Genomic DNA, 22,500 nt, shown 5'->3' with positions numbered 1-22,500 from the left:
CACACATACACACACAGACCATAGTAAGGACACACACACACACACATATACACACAGACCATAGTAAGGACACACACACACACACATATACACACAGACCATAGTAAGGACACACACACACACACATATACACACAGACCATAGTAAGGACACACACACACACATACACACACAGACCATAGTAAGGACACACACACACACACATACACACAGACCATAGTAAGGACACACACACACACATATACACACAGACCATAGTAAGGACACACACACACACATACACACACAGACCATAGTAAGGACACACACACACACATATACACACAGACCATAGTAAGGACACACACACATATACACACAGACCATAGTAAGGACACACACACACACACATACACATATACACACAGACCATAGTAAAGACACACACACACACACACAGACCATAGTAAAGACACACACACACATACACACAGACCATAGTAAGGACACACACACACACACAGACCATAGTAAGGACACACACACACACATATACACACAGACCATAGTAAGGACACACACACACACATATACACACAGACCATAGTAAAGACACACACACACACACACACACACACAGACCATAGTAAAGACACACACACATACACACAGACCATAGTAAGGACACACACACACACACACACACACAGACCATAGTAAAGACACACACACATACACACAGACCATAGTAAGGACACACACACACACACAGGTAAACATTGTCAGTGTCCTGCACACATGATGCACTGAAACAGTTCATTTGTACTTTTTTATATTTTACCAACATTAAACCACCTACTCATGTTTGATTCTCTGTAAAAACAGGACATGCTGTTTCATGCACCACATTTATTTCACTAATCTGGTTGGACTGGTTATTGAGTCCACATGTAAATGTGTTTGGAATGGAACCGGCAGTCACTCCTTTAAGGAACTGGTCTCATAGAAACTCAGTCTGATGACTCAGTATCTGGACTACATGGAACTGACTGGACTGAACTGGACCGGACTAGACTGAACTGGACTAGACTGGAATGGACTGGACTCTGGTACCAGGTCCTATTCCAGACCGTTTCCATTCCAGGACAGAGCTGTCTGGACCTGCTGGGCCCACCTCAGTGTGGTCCTGTAGGCGTTCATCATGGATTAACCTACTGATAGGTTTACTGTCCACTTCAGAATCTGGTTTTTAAATGGCTGTCGCACATTGATGATGCAGACATCTGTGACCAATCAGAGGTCTGCAGTGTTTACATGTCAGTTTCTCTTCACCTGTTTTGGAACCTCACTGAAGCAGATACTAAAACTTAGTACCAGGTACCAGATTCTTTCACATAATGGAAACAAAAAAAGGCCGAGCTGAGTTGAGCTGGTACTACATAGTGGAAACGCAGCATTAGTGTCCCAAAGGCCCCTTAATTAACCCTTAAAGACCCAAACGCTCCTTAATTAACCCTTAAAGACCCAAACGCTCCTTAATTAACCCTTAAAGACCCACAACTATTTTTGTGGTGATTTCCAAATGATTTTTTTTCTCTCGACAATATTAAAAAATATATTGTAAATTACAGTATACCATAACTTATTTTAATATTATCCTCTACATTTTGCATTTTTTCAATGAAAATCAGGTATTTTCCTAACACTCCCTGGGAGAGCCCCCACCCCCAGGTTGTAGAAGATGACAGTGTTTCATAGCCTCTGAACATCCAAATGGGTCATATCTGATGACCACAAAAAACAGAGAAAGTGCATTTGACCTCAGTTATGTCCATGTGTTGACAGGATTAGTGGATCAGAAGTTAATGACAGTTTAGATCAGTAGATGGTTTAGGTCGACAGCGTTTGTTTAGGTCTATGACAGTGAAAACAGCCCCCAACTATACCTGAACTGATGGTTAGCATTTACAAAGGTTTATTTCAGTGTTTTTCAACCTTGGGGTCAGGACCCCACATGGGGTCACCTGGAATTTCTCGTAACTGACTGAGAAAACCAGAGAGAACGCCTATGTAAAGATAAGCTTTTAGGTCAAATATTTGAGTATATTTTTTATTTTATTACAATTTTGATTGTATATACTTAATATTTGGAACCAATATTCACTTTCAAAGTCTTTGAAAAGGTTTGTTAAGCATCTTTGTGTCGTTTATGTAATAAATTCTATACATTTTTCAAATTAGATTTTTTTTGTGTATTTTTTGTCCTTTTGTGTTGATATAGTAGGTTAAAGTGAAAAAATAATAGACAGATGAGATAGATGAAGTTGTGCTGAAAAATAAGATCCCAAACATGGGTATAGGAAACATTTCTTTATATAGTATATAAAGGCAAAATCAAAAGAAGTCAACAACAGCCAAGATAGGCTCAGACCCCTTCCAGTTCAGCTGCTGCAGCTCTTTCATAATTCATAGTTTCAGTTCTTGTTTGTTCAGTATTAATTTTCAGCCTTGTAAATACAAGCTGGACTGACTGTACATAACCTGACCAAGGAAAATTAAATTAATTTCAGCAAAAAAATGTCTATGTTTTGAAAGTCTGGGGTCGCCAGAAATGTGTGATGCTAAAATGGGGTCAGGACCTGAAAAAGGTTGGAACCACTGGTTTATTTTATTCAGAACTTTGAAGGTGTATGTGAAAAAATCTTGAAGAAAGTGACGTCCTGAAGAACAAACAATCTAGCACAAAGATTACACAAACTACTGTCATGAAAACAGACAAATTTAACTATTTTAATAAGATGTATTGAAAACTCAGATTCCAAATGCTGAAAAACTCCATGCTTTACTGTGACATCAGCTCCACTCAGGCTTGTACTTCCATCAGACCAAACATAAGGACGCTGTCGCAGTGGCAGCTTTGTGTCCTGAAAACCATCATATCCTGCAGGTTATTGTGTGGGTTATTGGACCCAGATGTGCAAACATCTGCTTCATCCTGCAGCCGCACAGCTGACCTGACCTGAAGCTTCTTTTATACACTAATATACGAAACAGGCTGTAGAAAACCTATGATGATAAAACCGAAACAGAAATGAGCATTAACAGACTCCTATAATAGGATGTTGAATGGCAGTGGGAGCATTCAGGGGTGTTCAGTTTAGCAGTTACTGCTGTTGATTATGATGCACACACTAAAAAAAAAAGTCCTGCTAGAAATAGGCCTAACATTCTGAAATCTGGTTAAATTGTCTGATATTGAGCAAAAACGTCTATCAACTAGAAAACCATAATGGGCCTTAAAACTAAACAAAAATGACAGAATTTGATCAAACAGTGTTCAGAACAAGAAATAAAATCCCACTGACATCAGACAGAATGAGTTTAAATATTGAATTTGGGTCTGTAAGGGTTAAAGGCGGATGTTTGGGTCTTTAAGGGTTAAAGGTGGACGTTTGGGTCTGTAAGGGTTAAAGGTGAACAGATGAATAGCTGTATTTGACCTTAATTATTGATACTTATTGATCGGATCAGTGGTTCTGAAACAGTTCCGATCAGTAGATGCTTTTATTTCCCTGTGAATGTTTGGGTCTTTAAGGGTTAAACATCCTGAGGATCAGTTGGGTTTGTTTGAGTACATTTAACATTAACTTGTTAGAAGCAATTCTTAACATTTAACTGACATTCAGTTAAAATACGAAGCATTATCAGACTGTCCAGAACACAGCTGCTGGGTAGGAGCGGCTTTGGAACAGTATCTGTGCATTCAGGGAAATGAAAGGTTTAATTTAAGGTTATTTCCTCAGAAAAATGCATTTTCTGATTGTTATTCTAAACAAATTCCCCTTAAATCCTGTGACAGAACAGTGAACATACACACAGTTGTAGGTTTTAAATGCTGTTTCTGAGTCAGTGTTTCTTATTTTATACTATTTATTGGAGCACCTGCACCTTTATCGTCTTTAAAAAAGCCTTTCTTTTTACTTTGTGCTTCTTGTGTCCTCCTCCGTCTGCGCTCCACTTCCTCTTTGTAGCTCAGGATGTTTGATCTGAATGGAGATGGGAAGCTGGGCCTGTCGGAGATGGCCAGGTAATGTGTGACCGACTCACTTCTAGACGCTTTTAAAGTGGATTTTAAAATAACTGAACATCTTTTGTGTCCATTAATTAATGACGTCCTTCTGTCCACAGACTGCTGCCAGTTCAGGAGAACTTCCTGCTCAAATTCCAGGTAAGAAACACTGGCAAAAAGAAATTAGGTTTACACCAAAAATGGAATGTTAAGGATTTATTTGTAAAAAAGTTTTATTATGTAACAGTTTTGTTTTTTTTTACTTATAATCTGTTCATTCATGTTCACGTTTGTTTGTACAGGGTGTGAAGTTGACCACCGAGGAGTTCAGCGCCATTTTTACGTACTATGACAAGGTAAGAGACACAAGAGTGGGTTAAAGGGAGTACAGTGGATCTGGGTCTGAATACTGGATCTGGATCTGAAAACTGGGTCTGAATACTGGATCTGGGTCTGAATACTGGATCTGGGTCTGAATACTGGATCTGAATACTGGGTGTGGTCTGAATACTGGATCTGAATACTGGGTGTGGGTCTGAATACTGGATCTGGGGTCTGAATACTGGATCTGGGTCTGAATACTGGATCTGGGTCTGAATACTGGATGTGGGTCTGAATACTGGATCTGAATACTGGGTGTGGGTCTGAATACTGGATCTGAATACTGGGTGTGGGTCTGAATACTGGATCTGGATCATCCAAATACTGAACCTGAATCAATATGAAATGTAATCGCTGCTGTACAATCATTTATTCATGATCAATCCTATCCATGAAGTATTTGTTAGACATTTATAGATCCTTTGTAAGGGCAGTTTTTTTTACAAAGTGGTACCAAAATATCTTTGCTGTTCTTCTGCAGGGCTTTCAACCATGTCTTCTTTTCTAGATGAACTTGTGTAAAAGCTGGAGCAGTGGCTGAAAGCTGAATAAATGTTTTACTACGGTCGATTTTGAGCGACTCCGGCTCCGTCTGGAGGCTTTTCTACCCAACGCTGACCTTGGAAATGAATTTGGGGAGTAGGAAGTTCAAACGCAGCGCTCCCTCACAGCAGTTTGCGTGCATGAGGGCTTGTACTTTCCCCGGTCGGTTCACAGAGGACAGGGCTGAACGTTCAATTATAGATGAGCCGCTGCAGCCCGTTCATGTCCACGCTCCGCACACCAACCACCACCGTTTATGTGTGGAATTAGCCTCAACGTTCTGCTACGAGCTCGGCCCCTGCACATAAAACACAGGCGGACGCTGGTGCTGGGATCGTGGGAAAGGTGAAGTGTGGCCGGTTAGCTGAACGCTAATGCCGCGTTTCCACTATGTGGAACCGGCTCAACTCGACTCCACTCTGGTACCAGGTCCTATTCCAGACCGTTTCCATTACAGGATACTACCCACTTTACAGTACCTGGTCGTCATAGCGGTGCGGCGCGTTACTTCCGTGTCGTCTGCTAAGAGTCGCTGATAAACTCGCTTGTTACGTGTTGTCTCATCAAGCTCATGCTGAATTTTTACGTCAGCCACCAAAGTCTGAACCTCAGTGATGAAAGTGAGGAAAGAAAAAAAACCTGAACTTTTCTGAGCATGTCATTCTGCATGCTCATAAGTGCATTCTGGTGCACTGTGGAAGCAAAAACCTGTAAAGCATTAAGGTTCTAAATTAATGAAAAAATACAGCTCACACAGGAATTTGGTCAAACATTTGATCAAATCTTGATATGTCTTCTTAAACATTCTGTTCCACTAATTCTCTTACTGATGTACTTCAAACACTGTCACAGGTAGATTATGGACAGATTCAGTATCTGGTAAAAACATTGGTCTCTTAGAAACATGAGAAAAGAGGCTCATCAACAATAGTAACCTCATTTAATATAATGTTCAGATATGGAAGTCCAGGCTTTCCATCTGTCACTAACTTCTACACGACAGGAGAACAGTCACCAGTGGATTCCTGGAATGTACACACAATGTGAAGCAGGTGCCCCTTTGAAAAAGGGGATCATATTCATATAGAAGAAGAAGATAACAATGAGAAAACAGTGTTTCTAAGAAGGCTTCTATGAAATATTGCCATTTATGCAAACTGCTTCCTTATTCTACATAATCTGTGGTGGACACAGACATTTAATATGATATTTATTTGCCATATTAATTACGTAATACAGAGGACAAAGAAATACCGTATGCCTGTACACAGCACAGCCAGGTGGTGAAATACTACAATCAACTGAACCACTTCAATGAGGAACAGACCTGGTGTGCTTGTCTTCCAGACGTACTGCAACAGAAAATCTCCATTTCTCTCAGTTTCCTGGAGCGTGGACCACTTGAACTTCTGTTGGATTCCTGCCTCACACTTCAGTTCATCCCCACGCTGAAGGACCAGGAATTCTGACATTTCACACAATATTTACACCAAATACACTGGCGGTAAAATACTCAAAGTGAATCTGCCATCTTGTCTCCAGAGACGCGAAACAGACCACATGTCATCAACGGACCAATCAGAGCCGTCGATACAAGTTCCGCGTTGTAAACAAGCATCTCATTGGCCAAGACGAATGGAGAAGAAAGCAATATGGCTGCACCCATGAGATGGACCAAAATAAACAGAATTTACACTTTTTGGAGTGATTTATGTGTAATTTTCTTTCTGAAATGTCGCCAAACCAGACGGTAATGATCCGGACACATTTAATTTACCGGAACATATGCTCAGTTTTCGGGAAAAAACGGATTTCCGGCAAAAACTGGAACACTTCCATCACTGGAACCTCCTGACTGAATGGTGTAGTTTTACAGACTGTCATCATGTGGATGAACCTACCAACATAGTTACTGTCCACTTCTGCATCTGTTTTTTGTAAAAGGGCGGGTCACAGAGACGACTCTGACCAATCAGTGGTCTGCAGTGTTTACACGTCACCTTTTAGTATCTGGTCCCCAGTCCTGGAACGTTGGCCGAGGTGATACCAAAAAACTAGTACCGGGTACAAGATTCCAGGTCCTTTTTCGTAATGGAAACGCAAAAAGGCCGAGTCGAGTCAAGCCAATACCACGTAGTGGAAACGCAGCAACAGATGAGCCACTGCGGCCCATTCATGTCCACGCTCCACACATGGACCACCACCATTTATTTAAGTGTGGAATTAGCCTCAGTGTTGTGCTATGAGCTCGGCCCCTGCAGATAAACCACAGGCGGACGCTGGTGCTGGGTCTGGTTCTGGGATCGTGGGAAAGGCAAAGTGTGGCTTGTCAGCTGGACGCTAACAGGAATCACAACTGTGCAAGGCCTTGAACGCTGCTCAAAGGCACCATGGCACGCAAAGTATCCCAAGACCGGCCGCTACCTGCTGTCACTCAGCTTTCCATCAACGCTGCGGAGCCTCGAGTCTTTCATCCTTAAAAAAGGGAAAATAAATAGAATTCACACTTTATTCCCAAGATCTAGGACACTTCGCTGCAGCTTTGTAAACATCAAAGTTAGAAAAAAAAATCAGATTGGCAGGCGTCGGAGCTCTGCGGTCGACTTGAGATGGAGCCAAAATGAACAGATCATAATTTGGTGCCAGTTGCCAAGGGAACGTTTCCAACTATTTGGACTTGTTTTCTGGCCCCTAAACCCTAAACACTGCCACGAGACCTCATTCATTAATGAACAAAGTGGTTCCAAATGGACTTTTCAGCTATAACCCCCTTTCCAAAGCTGTGAATGGCCAGTCTTTAACTCTCTGTTCATGAATGGTCGTTTGGCTGCCGCAGCGGAGACGGTTGCCATAAAATATTGAATGAATTCGCAGCCGAGCTGTGCCCAAAAAATCTAAAAGCTCACGTTCCAAGAAAAGCTGCTGTACAGTGCACTATTTAAGGGGGATGAAGGCGTTCTGTTTTAAAGTCTGCCTGCTGTTCAGGAAAATTACTCCACTGATTTGGCCACTTCCTGTTTGTTTTTAACATTAAATGAGACCAAATACGATGTCGTTTCAGGACGGGAACGGCTACATCGACGAGCAGGAGTTGGAGGCCCTTCTACGGGACCTTTACCAGACGAATAAGAAGGTGAGTTCAGGAACAGATTCTGCACACACTCCAGCTGATAGTTCCATGACGTTTTAGTGAAGGCAACAGTCAATACTGTAATGTTCAAAGCCGTGTTAGAAGAGGCAAAGAAGAAAGGAAAAAAGGAAAGGAAGCAAGTCATTTGAAGAGGACATAAGTGCACTTGGAATTATTAATCACCAGCTCTACACACAATGCATTTAAGTGAGAGGCAACACAGCAGATCCAACTGCAGCAGGATACTGTCCTGTTTAGATGTGACTGTGATAAGAATACAGACGAATGAAAAAATTAATAATATCAATAAAGGGATTAAAAGTTGGATTTTTTTAAAGTCTGCTGATATTGAAATGGCATCACTACCTAAGAGTTTCAGGGACATGATAGTTTTACCCCCAAGTGTTTGGTGTTTAGTCGATAACTCAGACAGATTTGGTTGGATTTCTTCTCCTTGATAACTAGACAAGAATCTGGCAAAACAATACAAATCACAATACTAGGGTCACAATACGATATATCACGATTCATGATTTTTTCAAGGATTTTTTCCTGGAAGAATTGAATTACTTCAGAAATCTGCACAAATACTAAACACATGTTTATTCAGTCTTTCCATCATTCTTCGCTCTGTAAACAGTCCATTTATTCTTTTTGTCCTTTTGTGTTTCCTGTAGTCAGTCTATGAGTCACCCTTTTCATTCTATATATTCCATCAATAATTTCAATCCACTGGTCCTGCGTTGGTGCTTCTGTCCTTCCCCAGTTCCATGTAATAGCTTTTTTGCAAGCCACTAAAAGTGTTTATGGAATACAAAAAAATCTTAAAAAGTTCCAACCCTAAACGTCGGTGTGTTCTGACCCTACCCCAGGAGGTGGACCTGAAGAACCTGGCCGGTTACATCCAGAGCATCATGGCTCTGTCTGACGGAGGGAAGCTCTACCGCAGTGAGCTAGAGATCGTCCTCTGCAGGGAACCAATGGTGTGACTCCTCCTCCTCTCGTTGCATATCATCATTTTCTCTGCCTGCCCCGCCCCCCTGCCCCTCCCCCTGACACCACAACCACCTCCAGCTGCCTGGAATCATATACCAGGTGCATGTGCCAGACACCTCCCCCTCCTCGTCCCAATGCCCTTGATGTTACAATTTTAGAATGAATGATACTGTACACCGTCAGCACAACTCCCCGCGCCCGCCCGCCCCCCCCCCCAAACATGACATGATCCGACTCAAACCTACAGTTTCTCCACACCCCCAACCCCCCCCCCCCCCCCCCCCCCCCCCCCCGGTGTGCGTGGCTTGCGAAACTCCAAAGACCAAAGCCCATATCCCTTCTTCCACAGAAATGACCTCCTGACCCCGGCTTCATTGACTCCTCCATTCCCTCGCTCTTTCAACTTTGCATTAGATTCAATATATAGTCAAACAAAAGTGCAGAAACTGTGTTTGAATTTATCTTATTTATAATATGTGATGGATCTGATATTGACTTTTTTTTTCACCTCCTCTTTGTCCCGAAACCTCTTATGTACTATTCCCATGATATTTCATTTACATTGTTTGATTTTGGCTGATACTGTCAATTAAAAAAAAAAAAAATAAAATGTTATGATAAAATGACTTTGATACTGTTTGATCATGATTTTCCTGAAAAGAATTCACCAGTGGTGGTTATGGCTTGAAGAAGGAAAGTCCACATATTCACCAATAACGTGTTTATTAGTGTACGTCTTAAAGCAAGGTTGTCAAACTCATTTTCGTCTGGGGGGGGGGGGGGGGGGGGCACATTCAGCCCAATTTAATCTGAAGTGGGTCGGACCAGTAAAATAATAGCATGATAGCCAATAAATAATGACAACTCCAAATGGTTTTAGTGCAAAAAACGACATTAAATTATGCCAATATTTGCGTTTATGTAACGGGTGTGCTTTTGGCTCTTAGTTCCAGCTTGCTTGGAATCAGCGGCACATCCATTAACCTGTTAATCTGCGTAGTGTTAGTCAGGAAGGACGACTCGGACCACAGCAGTTGTAGACTCAGTTGATATTTACTTTTTCCAGCACATCTGTAAAATAAAGTGACTTATGAAAACAATGTCTGTGTAGACGGCAGCAGTCTTTCCCTCCAGCACAGCTCCACACAGACCCTTTTCCTCAGCGCATCTAGCACGAACTCTGTACTTTTAAATTAACCATGTATACACACGTAACACTTTGGGCATAATGCAACCAACTTTAAGTGTGAATAAAATGTAAAATAAAAACAAATGACATACCTGTACAATAAAGTGTCTTATTAAAACAATGTGTAGACGGCAGCGGCCTTTCCCTCCAGCACAGCTCCACACAGAGCCCTGCAGCGTTAGAACCCATATGTCTGCCAAAACATTTACTGAAATTGCAGTAGAAAGCAACAGAACCTACCTTTCCTCAGTGCATCTAGCGTGGACTGAGGAAAAAGCAACGCGATGACATCACTGACTCGCGCCGGCAGTTCAGATTTAAAACGACAGTACAGGTATTTAGTAACTTTGACAGAACTATTATAGAACCTTCTTCGATAATACTAAAAGGATGTTTCTGAATACCCAATCAGGATTTGGTGACAAGACAATATAACAATATTTTTAATCTGGTTATATTTACAAACTATCTAAACAAAAAAGATGTGTATAACCTGAAAAAAATGAAATTTGTAAAGAAATATAAGTACAATTTTATCAATATTCTGCCTTGACTTATCATTTATCCATGTGCATTACAGATCAGATCTACAAAGACACTAAACACTGAGGAACAGGAAGAAAAGAGTTCAAATTGGGCTGAATTTTCTTCAGACATTTCAGGTTGTTCATATTTGTTCAGGTTATTCACATTTTACTGGTCCAGGATAGTTTGTAAATGTAAATATTTTCATAATTAAATGTTTTTTGCACTAAATCAAAGAGGAAAAAATTGGTGTTGTCATTATTTATAGGTTACTATGATATTACTTTTGAGTTTGATGCCCTAACTTGCACTTCGCAAATTCATCCCATGGGCTGGATTGGAACCTTTAGTGGGCCGGTTTTGGCATGTTTGACACCTGAGTCTTAAAAGTTTCATAAAGTAGGTGTTACTGATTTAGTCTAAACTACAAACCCCATTTTCACCAATTTAATGCAAAACAGGTTTATTTTACATTAGGACATGGTTTAATATTAATAAAGATAGAAATGTGACCGTTAGAGCACAGACAGACAGATGAAATTACCATTAAAGTTGCCCTTTGACATGTAATAAATAGGGCTGTGTATCGGCAAGAATCTGGCGATACGATACAAATCACAATACTAGGATCACAATACGATATATCACGATACATCATGATACTATTAAAAAGGCAATTTTTTGTTTGTTACTTTTTTTAAATGATTATTTCCTCGAAGAACTGAGTTACAGAATAAATCTGCACAAATACTAAACACATTTTTATCTGATCCCAACAGGATCTAATGTTCTATCACCAAATGTTCAAACTGTGTTCAAACTGAAATTCTGTTTTCCAGACATTCCAGTTTCAGATCCTGTTCAAATGTTCAGATTCTATTAGTTCACAACTAACATCAGAACAGGATTTGAGTTCAATCCCAACAAAGGAACGAACATTATTTAAGAAAAGAGTGTTAAATAATAATAAATAAAATAGAAACAGAAAAGAAAAACAAAAAAACTAAAATGGACCTCCATAATATCTGCATTTGAATAAATACCTAAAAATATCCACACGGTACTTTTTAATATCAATACAGTATTGGGAAATGAAATATCACGATATATTGCAGAACTGATCTTTTCTTACAGCCCTTGTAATAAATGACAGTAGTTTCCCACTAAAGGTGTGGAATAGATCCACAGTAAAGTTAGTGATAGTCTTCACACCAGGACAGTACCAGAGGTGGGTGGGGGTTTTCACACGTGTGGAGGAAGATGATGGAATAATGCGTCCGTTTGCCTTTTACTCAGACAACTTCATTTGCAGCCTGATGTCTTTGTCCCAGTTGTGTAATGAAAACCACTGGATGGATTGTAGTGATACCGCTGACTGTGCACCGAGGCACCAACACCGTGTTCCCCCGTCAATGAAATGAGCCAACGCACCAAACAAGACTGCATCTGAGCGTCTGCAGGAAACCAGCCAGCTGCTGCACGCCGTAAAGCCTGACCTGAAGTTGTACAGGAGCTCTGAAATGAGCTGCGTTCATCTGCAGTTGTTCGGAAATAATTCCATTTAAAATGAGTCTGAGGGCGTCGTATGTTCAGATAATCAGCAGTCACACAACCACAGTGTGCACTTTTACATCAAGTCTGCAAAAAACAGAACTGCAAGACAAATTTAAAAGTTTAACAAGGATGTAAACTGACAACCAAAAAAAAAAAAAACACAGGAGCATCTTTTCCAGTGGAATCTACGATGGGAGGTTTTTCCCAGAAGCCTCTGAGCTGAGATGTTCCTCCAGAGACAGAAGGACACGACATATTTCTAGTAAAACCCCTGTAATTGAGTTGACATGCTTTTAAAGGCATTTGAATTATACAACAAGAGCACACACACACACACACACACACACACCCTCTCACTGTGGAGCGGGTGCAAACTCACATCAATTAAACACAAGCATTAAAATCTTTATATGACATGCAGGTGCACAGGGAAAATGTGTAGATAACTGCAACAAGAATTCAGCTGAGAAGAGCTGGAGGATACGATGGCGTAATAGAAAAAAAATAAAAACTCTGGTCAGTACAAAAATAAAAACACTGGTCAGTACGAAAATAAAAACACTTTTATGGTTTTACTCTCATAAAATTATGGGTTTTACCTCAATATTTTACAATGTTATTCTCGTAATATTATGGCTTTATTCTCAAGAAATTATGGGTTTTATCTTAATTTTTTATGATATTATTCTCAAAATATGACGACTTCATTCTCATAAAATTATGGGTTTTATCTCAGTATTTTAAAATGTTATTCTCGTAATATTATGGCTTTATTCTCGAAATATGACGACTTTATTCTCATAAAATTTTTGTCAGAGTGAAGGGTGCTTTTATTTTCTTATGTTGTCCTAATACACCATTGTCGTCGTCACCAAATATCCTGCAGCAGCAAAAACAAAAAGATTTGAGTCGAGGGTTTGTTTTATCACTTGTGAACAGAACTTTTCATTTGTAAAAGCTAGTTTTCCTTTCACACCCAAAGCTGTAAGAATCCATTTCGTCTCCTTCTACATTTCCTCATGCACTCATCTTTTATATAAAATATTGCTTTGTCATTTTGTGCACTGGGTGAATCCTTGAGCCCACAGACATTATTCCTAATCACACCAGCTGGCACATGCGCCTCCTATTCTCGTCTGTCCTTGCACACATCTGCAGCTCCACGCTGATAGAGTCCTGGGGTCCTTGTATCCCCTGGCAGGCGCTGTACGTCCAGGGAATAAAGAGAAAAAAAAAAAGGAAAAACCGCCAACAGCAGCCCGTTTCCCTCATCTCAGTCCTTTTGACAATGTGAGATGTTTAATTACTGTTTAGTCAAGTCTAGCGCTGACTCAGCAGTCGGCGTCAGACTGTTTGAACAGAGCCGAGCTGTTGGGAGGAAACGCTTTAGGGAGTGGATGCAGTGATGTGGGGACAATTTGGAATGACTCTGCATCATTAAAAAAAAGGGGGATGCTGATAGATTTGGGGACGAAAGTGCAGGCCGATCTAATTAAGGATGTGCTGAAGGTGCAGACGCTGACAGAGCGGTCAACGGAGACGAGCTGTGAGGACAAAGATCTGAGGTGTCAAAGACGAGAACGGTGGATGCTTTCTAAGATCTGACTGTTGGATGAAACTGGGGATGGAACCGTATGAACATGTCATATCACGGTTACTGTGACCAAAATTATCACGGCTATCATTATTACTATCGCGGCATCGTTACAATGTGCTCAAAATGTTCAAAAAGTACTGATACACAACCTGAAATAATTTAACGAAGTTGTATTTTGAAAAAAAAAAAATCAACCAAAAAACAAATAAAATAATTGGCACAATGTACTTTCTGTGGCAGAAACATTCAAATATTAACATGGAAACATCAAACATACACATGTGCATTAAAGATGGAACCTGATGGACAGGGTTTGACCATTTTACAGATCAAGTTAGAGTTGTTTGAGTTTCTTTTTCATAGATAAATAGTCTCTCCCCTCTTCTCTCTGTCTCTCTCTCTCTGATTATTATGTGTTACTTCATGTTGACTTCAGGAATTTTCCTTCAGTTCTGTCTGAGGAAAATACGACAGACGGTAAAAAGCATCTCCAATCCCTGAACGCTGTCGTACTAAGCACTGCCTCCTGCTTCCATCTGGGAGCAGATTTTAGACTTTAAATTAAACTCCTCCCAAAAACATGCACGATGAGTGTTGTTTATCTCCTCAGGAGGAAAATCATACATCTATGTGTGTACTTGGAAGATCAATAAAGTAGATCTTATCTTATTCAACTGATAAAAACTATTGAAACGATGGAGACTTATGTTTTGTTCATGGACAATCGACAAGAGATTTAAGGTTTTTGCAAGTGAAAAAGTTGGCAAAATAAATAAAAAATACAACAGTGGTTCCAACCTTTTTGTCTCCTGACCCCATTTTAACATCACAAATTTCTGTCAACCCTAGACATTATTTTTGCTCAAATTAATTAGTTTTTGATCCTGTAATAGTTTTCTGTAGCGCCCTATCCATGTGACTAAGAATTATACAATACAATACAATGCAACAATTCAATGACTTATTTCAATTTATCACTCTAGGCGGGCCTTGGTAGAGGTCTGCACTCTCCGAGCGCTTTTCTAGTTCGTACTGGAAATGAAAAAAAGGCCGAGTCGAGTTGAGTCGAGACCTCGTAGTGGAAACACAGCATTGGACCAGCAAAAGAAAATTAAAAAAAGCACATGCAACTGGTTTTGTACTCACACTGTCCGTCCTCAGTTAGCATGTGGCGTGTGTGGATGATGGGAAAAGGATGAGGAGGTTATGGATGGATGGATGGATGGATGGATGGATGGATGGATGGATGGATGGATGGATGGATGATGAAGAAAAGGGGAGACAGGAGATCCATGACCGCGGCCTTGACCCACGTGACCTCTGGCAATCAGATGACACGTGCCGCTCACAGCTCCGACGGAAACCAGGTCCAAGAAGTGTGTGTTGGTCCTGTCCTCTGGAAAACACACATACATGTCTTTAACCCGTCATATGGACAGTCTCTATGCACTTTCATGAAATCATTCCGAGTTCATATTGCACACCACATTAACACACATTTAACACAAGTAACATGAGGCTACTACAGGTTAGCCTGTGTAAACCACCGTTAGCATGCTAGCGCCATGCTAATTGGCTAATCACGTTTATCTTTATATTGGAACATTATCAGTAGTAACACAGTCCGTGATGACCACAGTATAAACATTTACCTTCTGTATGCTTCTGTATGTCCATTTACCACAGACAAACTCTGCATCTGTCCTGGTAGGAGGACAATACTCTGACTTCACAGCACAATCACAGGTAGTTTGTCCGACGTTCATTCAGTCTCTTTTTCCGCGTCGATCTAACCTGCCCACCCGGATGTCCCGCCCCCATATCTCACGATTGGACGACAGCGAAATGACAGCTGAGCAGGAAAACCAATTGACAAGCTTCACCAAATAAATGACACATCAAAACATTTCCTTGCACATGCAAAACCCAACAGACAGCATTATTATTATAGCATTAACATGAATTACTGTCTTATTTCTTCAAAACACAAACACAAACCAATTCCTTATTACAAATACCGGAATTACAATCAAATGAACATGTTCTGTTTTTATGAACTTAATTTATTTGTTATTTATTGATTTGTTGAACAGAATAACTTTTCCATATTTATTACTTTTTTTTAACCAGGCTACATTTCTCTCCTCTATTTCAAATACAGGTTAATTTTTGAGGACATTTAGTCTATATAATGTCTATTATTGTGGACGGAGGCAGTTAATCCAGGTGTAGATTACTGCGCAAAGGGAGAATGTGATTTTCCTTGGTCAGGATCTGTCCAGTCAGTCCAGCTGTGATTTACAAGGAGGACAATAATACTGAACAAACAACAACTGAAACTATGAATTATGAAAGAGCTGCAGCATCTGAAACTGACCACAATGAACATTTGACACAGAAACAGAACCACACAAACAGAACCACAGAGAAACAGAACCACAAACAGAACCACACAAACAGAACCACACAAACAGAACCACACAAACAGAACCACAAACAGAACCACAAACAGAACCACACAAACAGAACCACACAAACAGAACCACAAACAGAACCACACAAACAGAACCACAGAGAAACAGAACCACAAACAGAACCACAAACAGAACCACACAAACAGAACCACAGTGCTGCAGTTTCACAACCACTGTTTATCTGCTATGGACTGGAACTGGCTCTGTCAACTCAACACAGATTTATATTAGGAAAGTTTTATTTATTTTTTATCAGTTACTTGAAATTTCAGGCGACCCCATGTGGGGTCCCAAGCCCAAGGTTGAAAACACTGGTCGACCAAATAATATTTATCCTGTGTAGACTATATACTGTGTCATTCATGTTAAACAGGACTCAGATGGTTTCTTTAGAACAGGGCTGTCAAACATGCGTCCCTCCAAAGGTTCCAATCTGACCACTGGGATGAATTTACAAAGTGTATAAATTCCAGTCCAGGCTGTGGAACTCATGTTAGTGTCAGTTCCACATCCAGACCAATCTGATCTACAGTCAAATAATAACAGTAGAAGAACCCACACAAAAGAACGACTGCAGATTTACTACTGGGTTTAATGGAAAAAAATAATATTAAATTACAAAAATATTTCCATTTCCAAACTCTCCTGTACCAATAAAATGTGACTAACCTGAACAAATGTGTCCAACCTGAAATGTCTGTATTAAATTCAGTCCAGTTTGAACTCTTTTCTTCCTGTTCCTCAGTGTTTAGTGTCTTTGGAGATCTGATCCAGAATGCACATGGACTAATGAGAAGTGGAGGAAGAAGACTGAGAAAATTACACTGATTTTTCTGAAGAAATTTCAGTTTTTTCAGGTTATTCACATCTTTTTTGTTTGGATAGTTTATAAAAGTAAGTATTTTCATAGTTTAATGGGTTTTTTTTGCACTAAAACACAGACATAAATTGTCAGTTGTCATTATTTCTGGGTTCTTCTGTTCTTCTTTTCCTGGTTGGGTCCACTGCAGATCAGATCAGACTGAATGTGGAACCTGAAAGAACAGGAGTTTAGAACCCTGGTTTAGAGTTTTAGAAGTTAAGATAATGACAACCACTGATTGGGATAAAAACCAGGATAAGAACATAAAATGTAAAAATATTAAGTCACAATAATAATAAACAGAGCAAAGAAATAAGATAAATAACTGAAATAAGTTAGTAAAGTGCAATGTCACTATTTCTTCTTGATCTCAGTGACGGTGACAGGAACAAAGCTGTTTTTATAAACGCTGTGTCCTGCACCAGGTGTTTCCTTGTGGATGTTTATCATCTTCAGCAAATGTTTCAGGGTTATTTCTTTCCTGAAGCTGTAATTTGAACTGTTTCACGTCCAGACTTAATTTCCAGAGGATATTAATCTCTAGGTTGTTGAGTCTTAGAAACTGTCCAGAATCCACACGATGAAAAGACCAATTTGTGGTTTATTGTAAACGGTGTCGTGGTAGCGTAGACAGAATAAGAACGTCTACACTTTTGAATCCTACATGTCGTGTTCACTGATGAAGCGGCAGAAGCCCAGTGTTCAGGAGGGGAAGCAGAGAACGCCTGAACACAAGAGGAAAACGGCAATGATTTATTCAGGGATGAAAGGAACCCTGCTGTTTTATTGATGAACTCCTTAAATATAGCTCATGTGAATTAAAGAAGTGAATGAAAATGGATGTTCCAACCTACATTCACCACACACACACACACACACACACACACACATACAGTAAATCCAAACACTAACGCACTCGTCGGCCTTCTCTTGTGCTTCCCAGGGACTATTTTATCCCTAATTTTAGCGCCGTACGCCTCACACTGGTTCTGTGGCGGGCTTAACTGGTCCTCAGACTTACAGATAGTCTCAGAGATTGAAAGGATTTCTCCAGAATTAGCGATCCTGCAGGATTTGGTTGGAGACGCACACATTCGTACTGGTGCCAGTTTGACAGATGACGTCCATGTGTCATCAGCAGAGTCCACTCTTCCAGATCATTACTCACTTTATTCAAACTAATCTAACTTTACTGAGTTTGACGGGACTAATGCTGCCTTCGTGTACAATCGGAAGACAATCCTTTGCACCAGGGTTATTTTCGAAAACTAATGAAATGATGAAAACTAGAATTGTAAAAACATTTTCGTTGACTGAAATAAATAAAAACTATAATTAAAAGAAAAAAACGATAACTAACTGAAACCATATTGTGTGTTTATAAAACTAACTAAAACATACAAAAATTACGGATAAATTTCCCTTTGTTTTCATCTTTGTCAATGTCGGATTGATACGAAATCAATTTATTTTGTTCTAGCAACTTTAGCTTGCGGCACCATATGACACTGAACGGTTTGTCACTCGTCGTCACAAAAACAAATCATCACATTTGTGATTTAATAGAAAAACCGACATTACGCACTTCTGTTTTTTTGACATTTAGTATATATCAGTTTCATGCAGATGTCCGATGGAAAAGAGACTAGTGATAAAGAGTCAAAAGTGCTGGTTCAGCTAGTGACTGAAAATGAGCCCATCTGAACTCTGGATGGTCGAACATGGACATCTGAAAGAACATCAATATGAACCACATCTGAATCAGCCGATTATTGATGATTTATGTCCAAAAAACTGATGTTCAACTGCAGCGCCCCCATGTGGATGACTGATAGTACTGATAGAGGTTGAAATCCATAGGGTTCTTCCAGTGGGGGGGGGGGGGGGGGGGGGTCCACTGTGGTGTAAGGTTATTATCGTTAACGAAAACTAACGAAATGACCAGAACTAGAATTGTAAAAACATTTTCGTTAACTGAAATAAATAAAAACTGTAATTAAAAGAAAAAAAACCCATAACTAACTGAAACTGTATTGTGTGTTTACAAAACTAACAAAAACAGATAAAAAATTATGGATCAAATTCCCTTCATTTTCGTCTTTGTCAGCGTCAGATTGATACAAAATTGATTTCTTTGTCTCTCTCAGTTTTCTGTGCTGTCTCCATACGACACTTTTTGCTCCGTCACTTGTGTTCACTTGTGGTTTCCAGTCGTCTTCTGGTCCCCACTCTACCTGGAAACATGGAGACTAAAGCAGCAGAGTCCTGTCTGGGATTGATTTGAATAGGAGCACAGAGAAGAAGAGAAAAGAGACCACTGAACTACAACTGAACTACAACTGAACTACAACTGAACTACAACTAAACTACAACTAAACTACAACTGAACTACAACTAAACTACAACTGAACTACAACTGAACTACAACTGAACTACAACTGAACTACAACTGAACTACAACTAAACTACAACTGAACTACAACTGAACTACAACTGAACTACAACTGAACTACAACTGAACCACAACTGAACTACAACTAAACTACAACTGAACTACAACTGAACCACAACTGAACTACAACTGAACTACAACTGAACTGCAACTAAACTACAACTGAACTACAGCTGAACTACAACTGAACTACAACTGAACTACAACTGAACTACAACTGAATTACAACTAAACTACAACTAAACTACAACTGAACTACAACTGAACCACAACTGAACTACAACTGAACTACAACTGAACTACAACTAAACTACAACTGAACTACAACTGAACTGCAACTAAACTACAACTGAACTACAACTGAACTACAACTGAACTACAACTGAATTACAACTAAACTACAACTAAACTACAACTGAACTACAACTGAACTACAACTGAACTACAACTAAACTACAACTGAACTACAACTGAATTACAACTGAACTACAACTAAACTACAACTGAACTACAACTGAACTACAACTAAACTACAACTGAACTACAACTGAACTACAACTGAACTACAACTAAACTAAAACTGAACTACAACTGAACTACAACTGAACTACAACTAAACTACAACTAAACTAAAACTGAATTACAACTAAACTACAACTGAACTACAACTAAACTACAACTGAACTACAACTGAACTACAACTGAACTAAAACTGAACTAAAACTGAACTACAACTGAACATCTAGAAAAAAAAAGAAAACTAATAAAAACTATCAAACCTGCTCTAAAAACGAATTAAAATAACTGAATTAGAGAAAAAAGTCCAAACTAAATCGAACTAAACTAGAATGAAAAATCCAAAACTATTAGAACCTTGCTTTCCACTTGGGAATTTGAACTTATGAGTGCGTTGTGTTCAACTGCTTTTGTTTTCAGAGCAAAGTCTCTTTTCCATTGACCCTCTAATTGCACGAATATAACTTGTGCATAAAAATTTGCCAAATGGAAAAAAAAAAAACATTTAGTCAAAAGTTTTGTTTTTCAATGAAATGTTTTCACACTAGCAAGAGGTGGTTTTTCAGGTGTAGCAAAATCAGTATGTCGCGCAAAACTGTAATAGAAGGACCATTTTGAGCAACTGGATGTGTGGATCTGGTCTATTAAAAATATATGTTTATGCATATATTATTTACAGTGGGTTTTACATTGTAATATGTACAGAAAGTGCAAATTGAAGTATTTGTACAGTGAGTGGATATGTACAGGAATACAGTCTGTAAAATATGTTTATGTATATATACAGTATATATATATATATATAAATTATTGTTGTGCAAATACAGTTTTTTACATAGTTTAAATCAGACACTTTTCTAGAGTGATGCCGTCAGTGGGGCTCGGTTCAAAACAGGTTGACAAACACTGTATTAGGGCTGATCTTCATGCTTCTGCGTGGCTGAAATGAACCTCTAACCTCTGCAGTGGTATCATGGTTCCATGGTCTTCTCTAGTCTCTGCAGCCGATTCAAACAGTTCAAATATGCACTGAACGCTGAATGACCAACCCTGGTCCGTAAACGGACAGTGTCCTGGGGCCAGACTACGGTACTTCTTTACTACCACTGCAGTTTTCAGACTTGGAAGCAGCTGCAGAATCTAATCCATTCCATTTCCTTTGTTGCGTGACGCCAGTGCCACTGATCTTAATCGTGCTTTAACATTTCATCGTCCCAAAGGTCCATTAATGTTTACTGCCCACCACCGAGTAAATATAGGATGGTCAGGAAGGGCATATGAAAGGGGATCCTTAAGGGATGCAGGGGAAGGAAGTACCAGATGATGATCAATAACTCCATTTTATAGTGGAAGAAAAACCTCCTGAAATGACTTATTAAACCCCCCCCCCCCAAGGGGACACAGGGGGTATTGTCTCTGTAACACTTTAGCAGCAAAACTATTGGTTGAATTCATAAATAATTGGGTTTATAGATTACCACTGACCCCGAATAGATGGGGTCACACTTGGGGAAAAGTAGGTCAAAGTTCACATTTTTCTGCTGTTCAAACTGTCTTTAACAGATGGGATACTGGTCAAATATAGACACAACAAGTGTTCAGAGAACGCAAACCTCCTCCTTCACCCTGAACGCTGTGCATGTGTGGATCGACTCTTTCTGTTGAAATCCAACAGTTTCCAGGTTGTTCCATACACACAAACAGTTGAAGCTGGTCCCAGTCATGTGTCTGTCCAATTAGATTCAATTCACATCAATATTAGTTGAGTTCTAATTTTAAATGTGTGGGAAAAGGGATTTTCAGTGTAAATGTCCACAGAGTCCACATTCCACAGTGGATGTGGACAGTTTAGTTCCAGATGCAAGAGATTGTTCTAAGCTACAGGTGGATCCAACTGGAGGAGAATCAGAGTCGTTTTGAATTTTGATGAATTTTGGAAAATGTCTCAGTGATGACAGATGGAAAACTGTAGATGTTGTGACCTTGCTGTGACCTTGAACTTTGGCCTACTGGGACCAAAATGGACTGGGTTGGTCCCAGGGCATTTATGGAAAAAAAACAAAAAAAAAAAAACAGCAGTGATGATGAAACTCAGCATCTGTGATGGAACAGAAACTGTAAACGTCTGTAAATCTGGACATGTCTGTGTTTATTATTTACATTTACATTTATGCATTTGGCAGATGCTTTTTTTCCAAAGCGACTTACAGGGGAAAACCAAAAATAAAAAAAT

The 22,500-nt window shown here is 39.6% G+C and overlaps 1 protein-coding gene and 1 pseudogene across 1 annotated transcript in view; both read left to right on the top strand.

The window, feature by feature from the left end:
* The window catches only part of LOC115421679 (calretinin-like), a 41,359-nt gene extending 32,010 nt beyond the window's left edge, over nt 1–9,349 (top strand). The window contains exons 7-11 of the mRNA XM_030137685.1: nt 4,011–4,066; nt 4,168–4,207; nt 4,351–4,404; nt 8,034–8,105; nt 8,975–9,349. Of these exons, the coding sequence (XP_029993545.1) occupies nt 4,011–4,066; nt 4,168–4,207; nt 4,351–4,404; nt 8,034–8,105; nt 8,975–9,091 (339 nt within the window). The 3' untranslated portion in view covers nt 9,092–9,349. The remainder of the gene's footprint in view (nt 1–4,010; nt 4,067–4,167; nt 4,208–4,350; nt 4,405–8,033; nt 8,106–8,974) is intronic.
* LOC115421684 (CCR4-NOT transcription complex subunit 1-like) overlaps nt 1–22,500 on the top strand; it is a 969,367-nt pseudogene that overhangs the window by 61,245 nt on the left and 885,622 nt on the right.

This window comes from Sphaeramia orbicularis, chromosome 6, assembly GCF_902148855.1.
Source record: "Sphaeramia orbicularis chromosome 6, fSphaOr1.1, whole genome shotgun sequence".
In the NCBI taxonomy this organism is placed as follows: domain Eukaryota; kingdom Metazoa; phylum Chordata; class Actinopteri; order Kurtiformes; family Apogonidae; genus Sphaeramia; species Sphaeramia orbicularis.
This window is presented reverse-complemented; position numbering and strand designations above follow the sequence as displayed.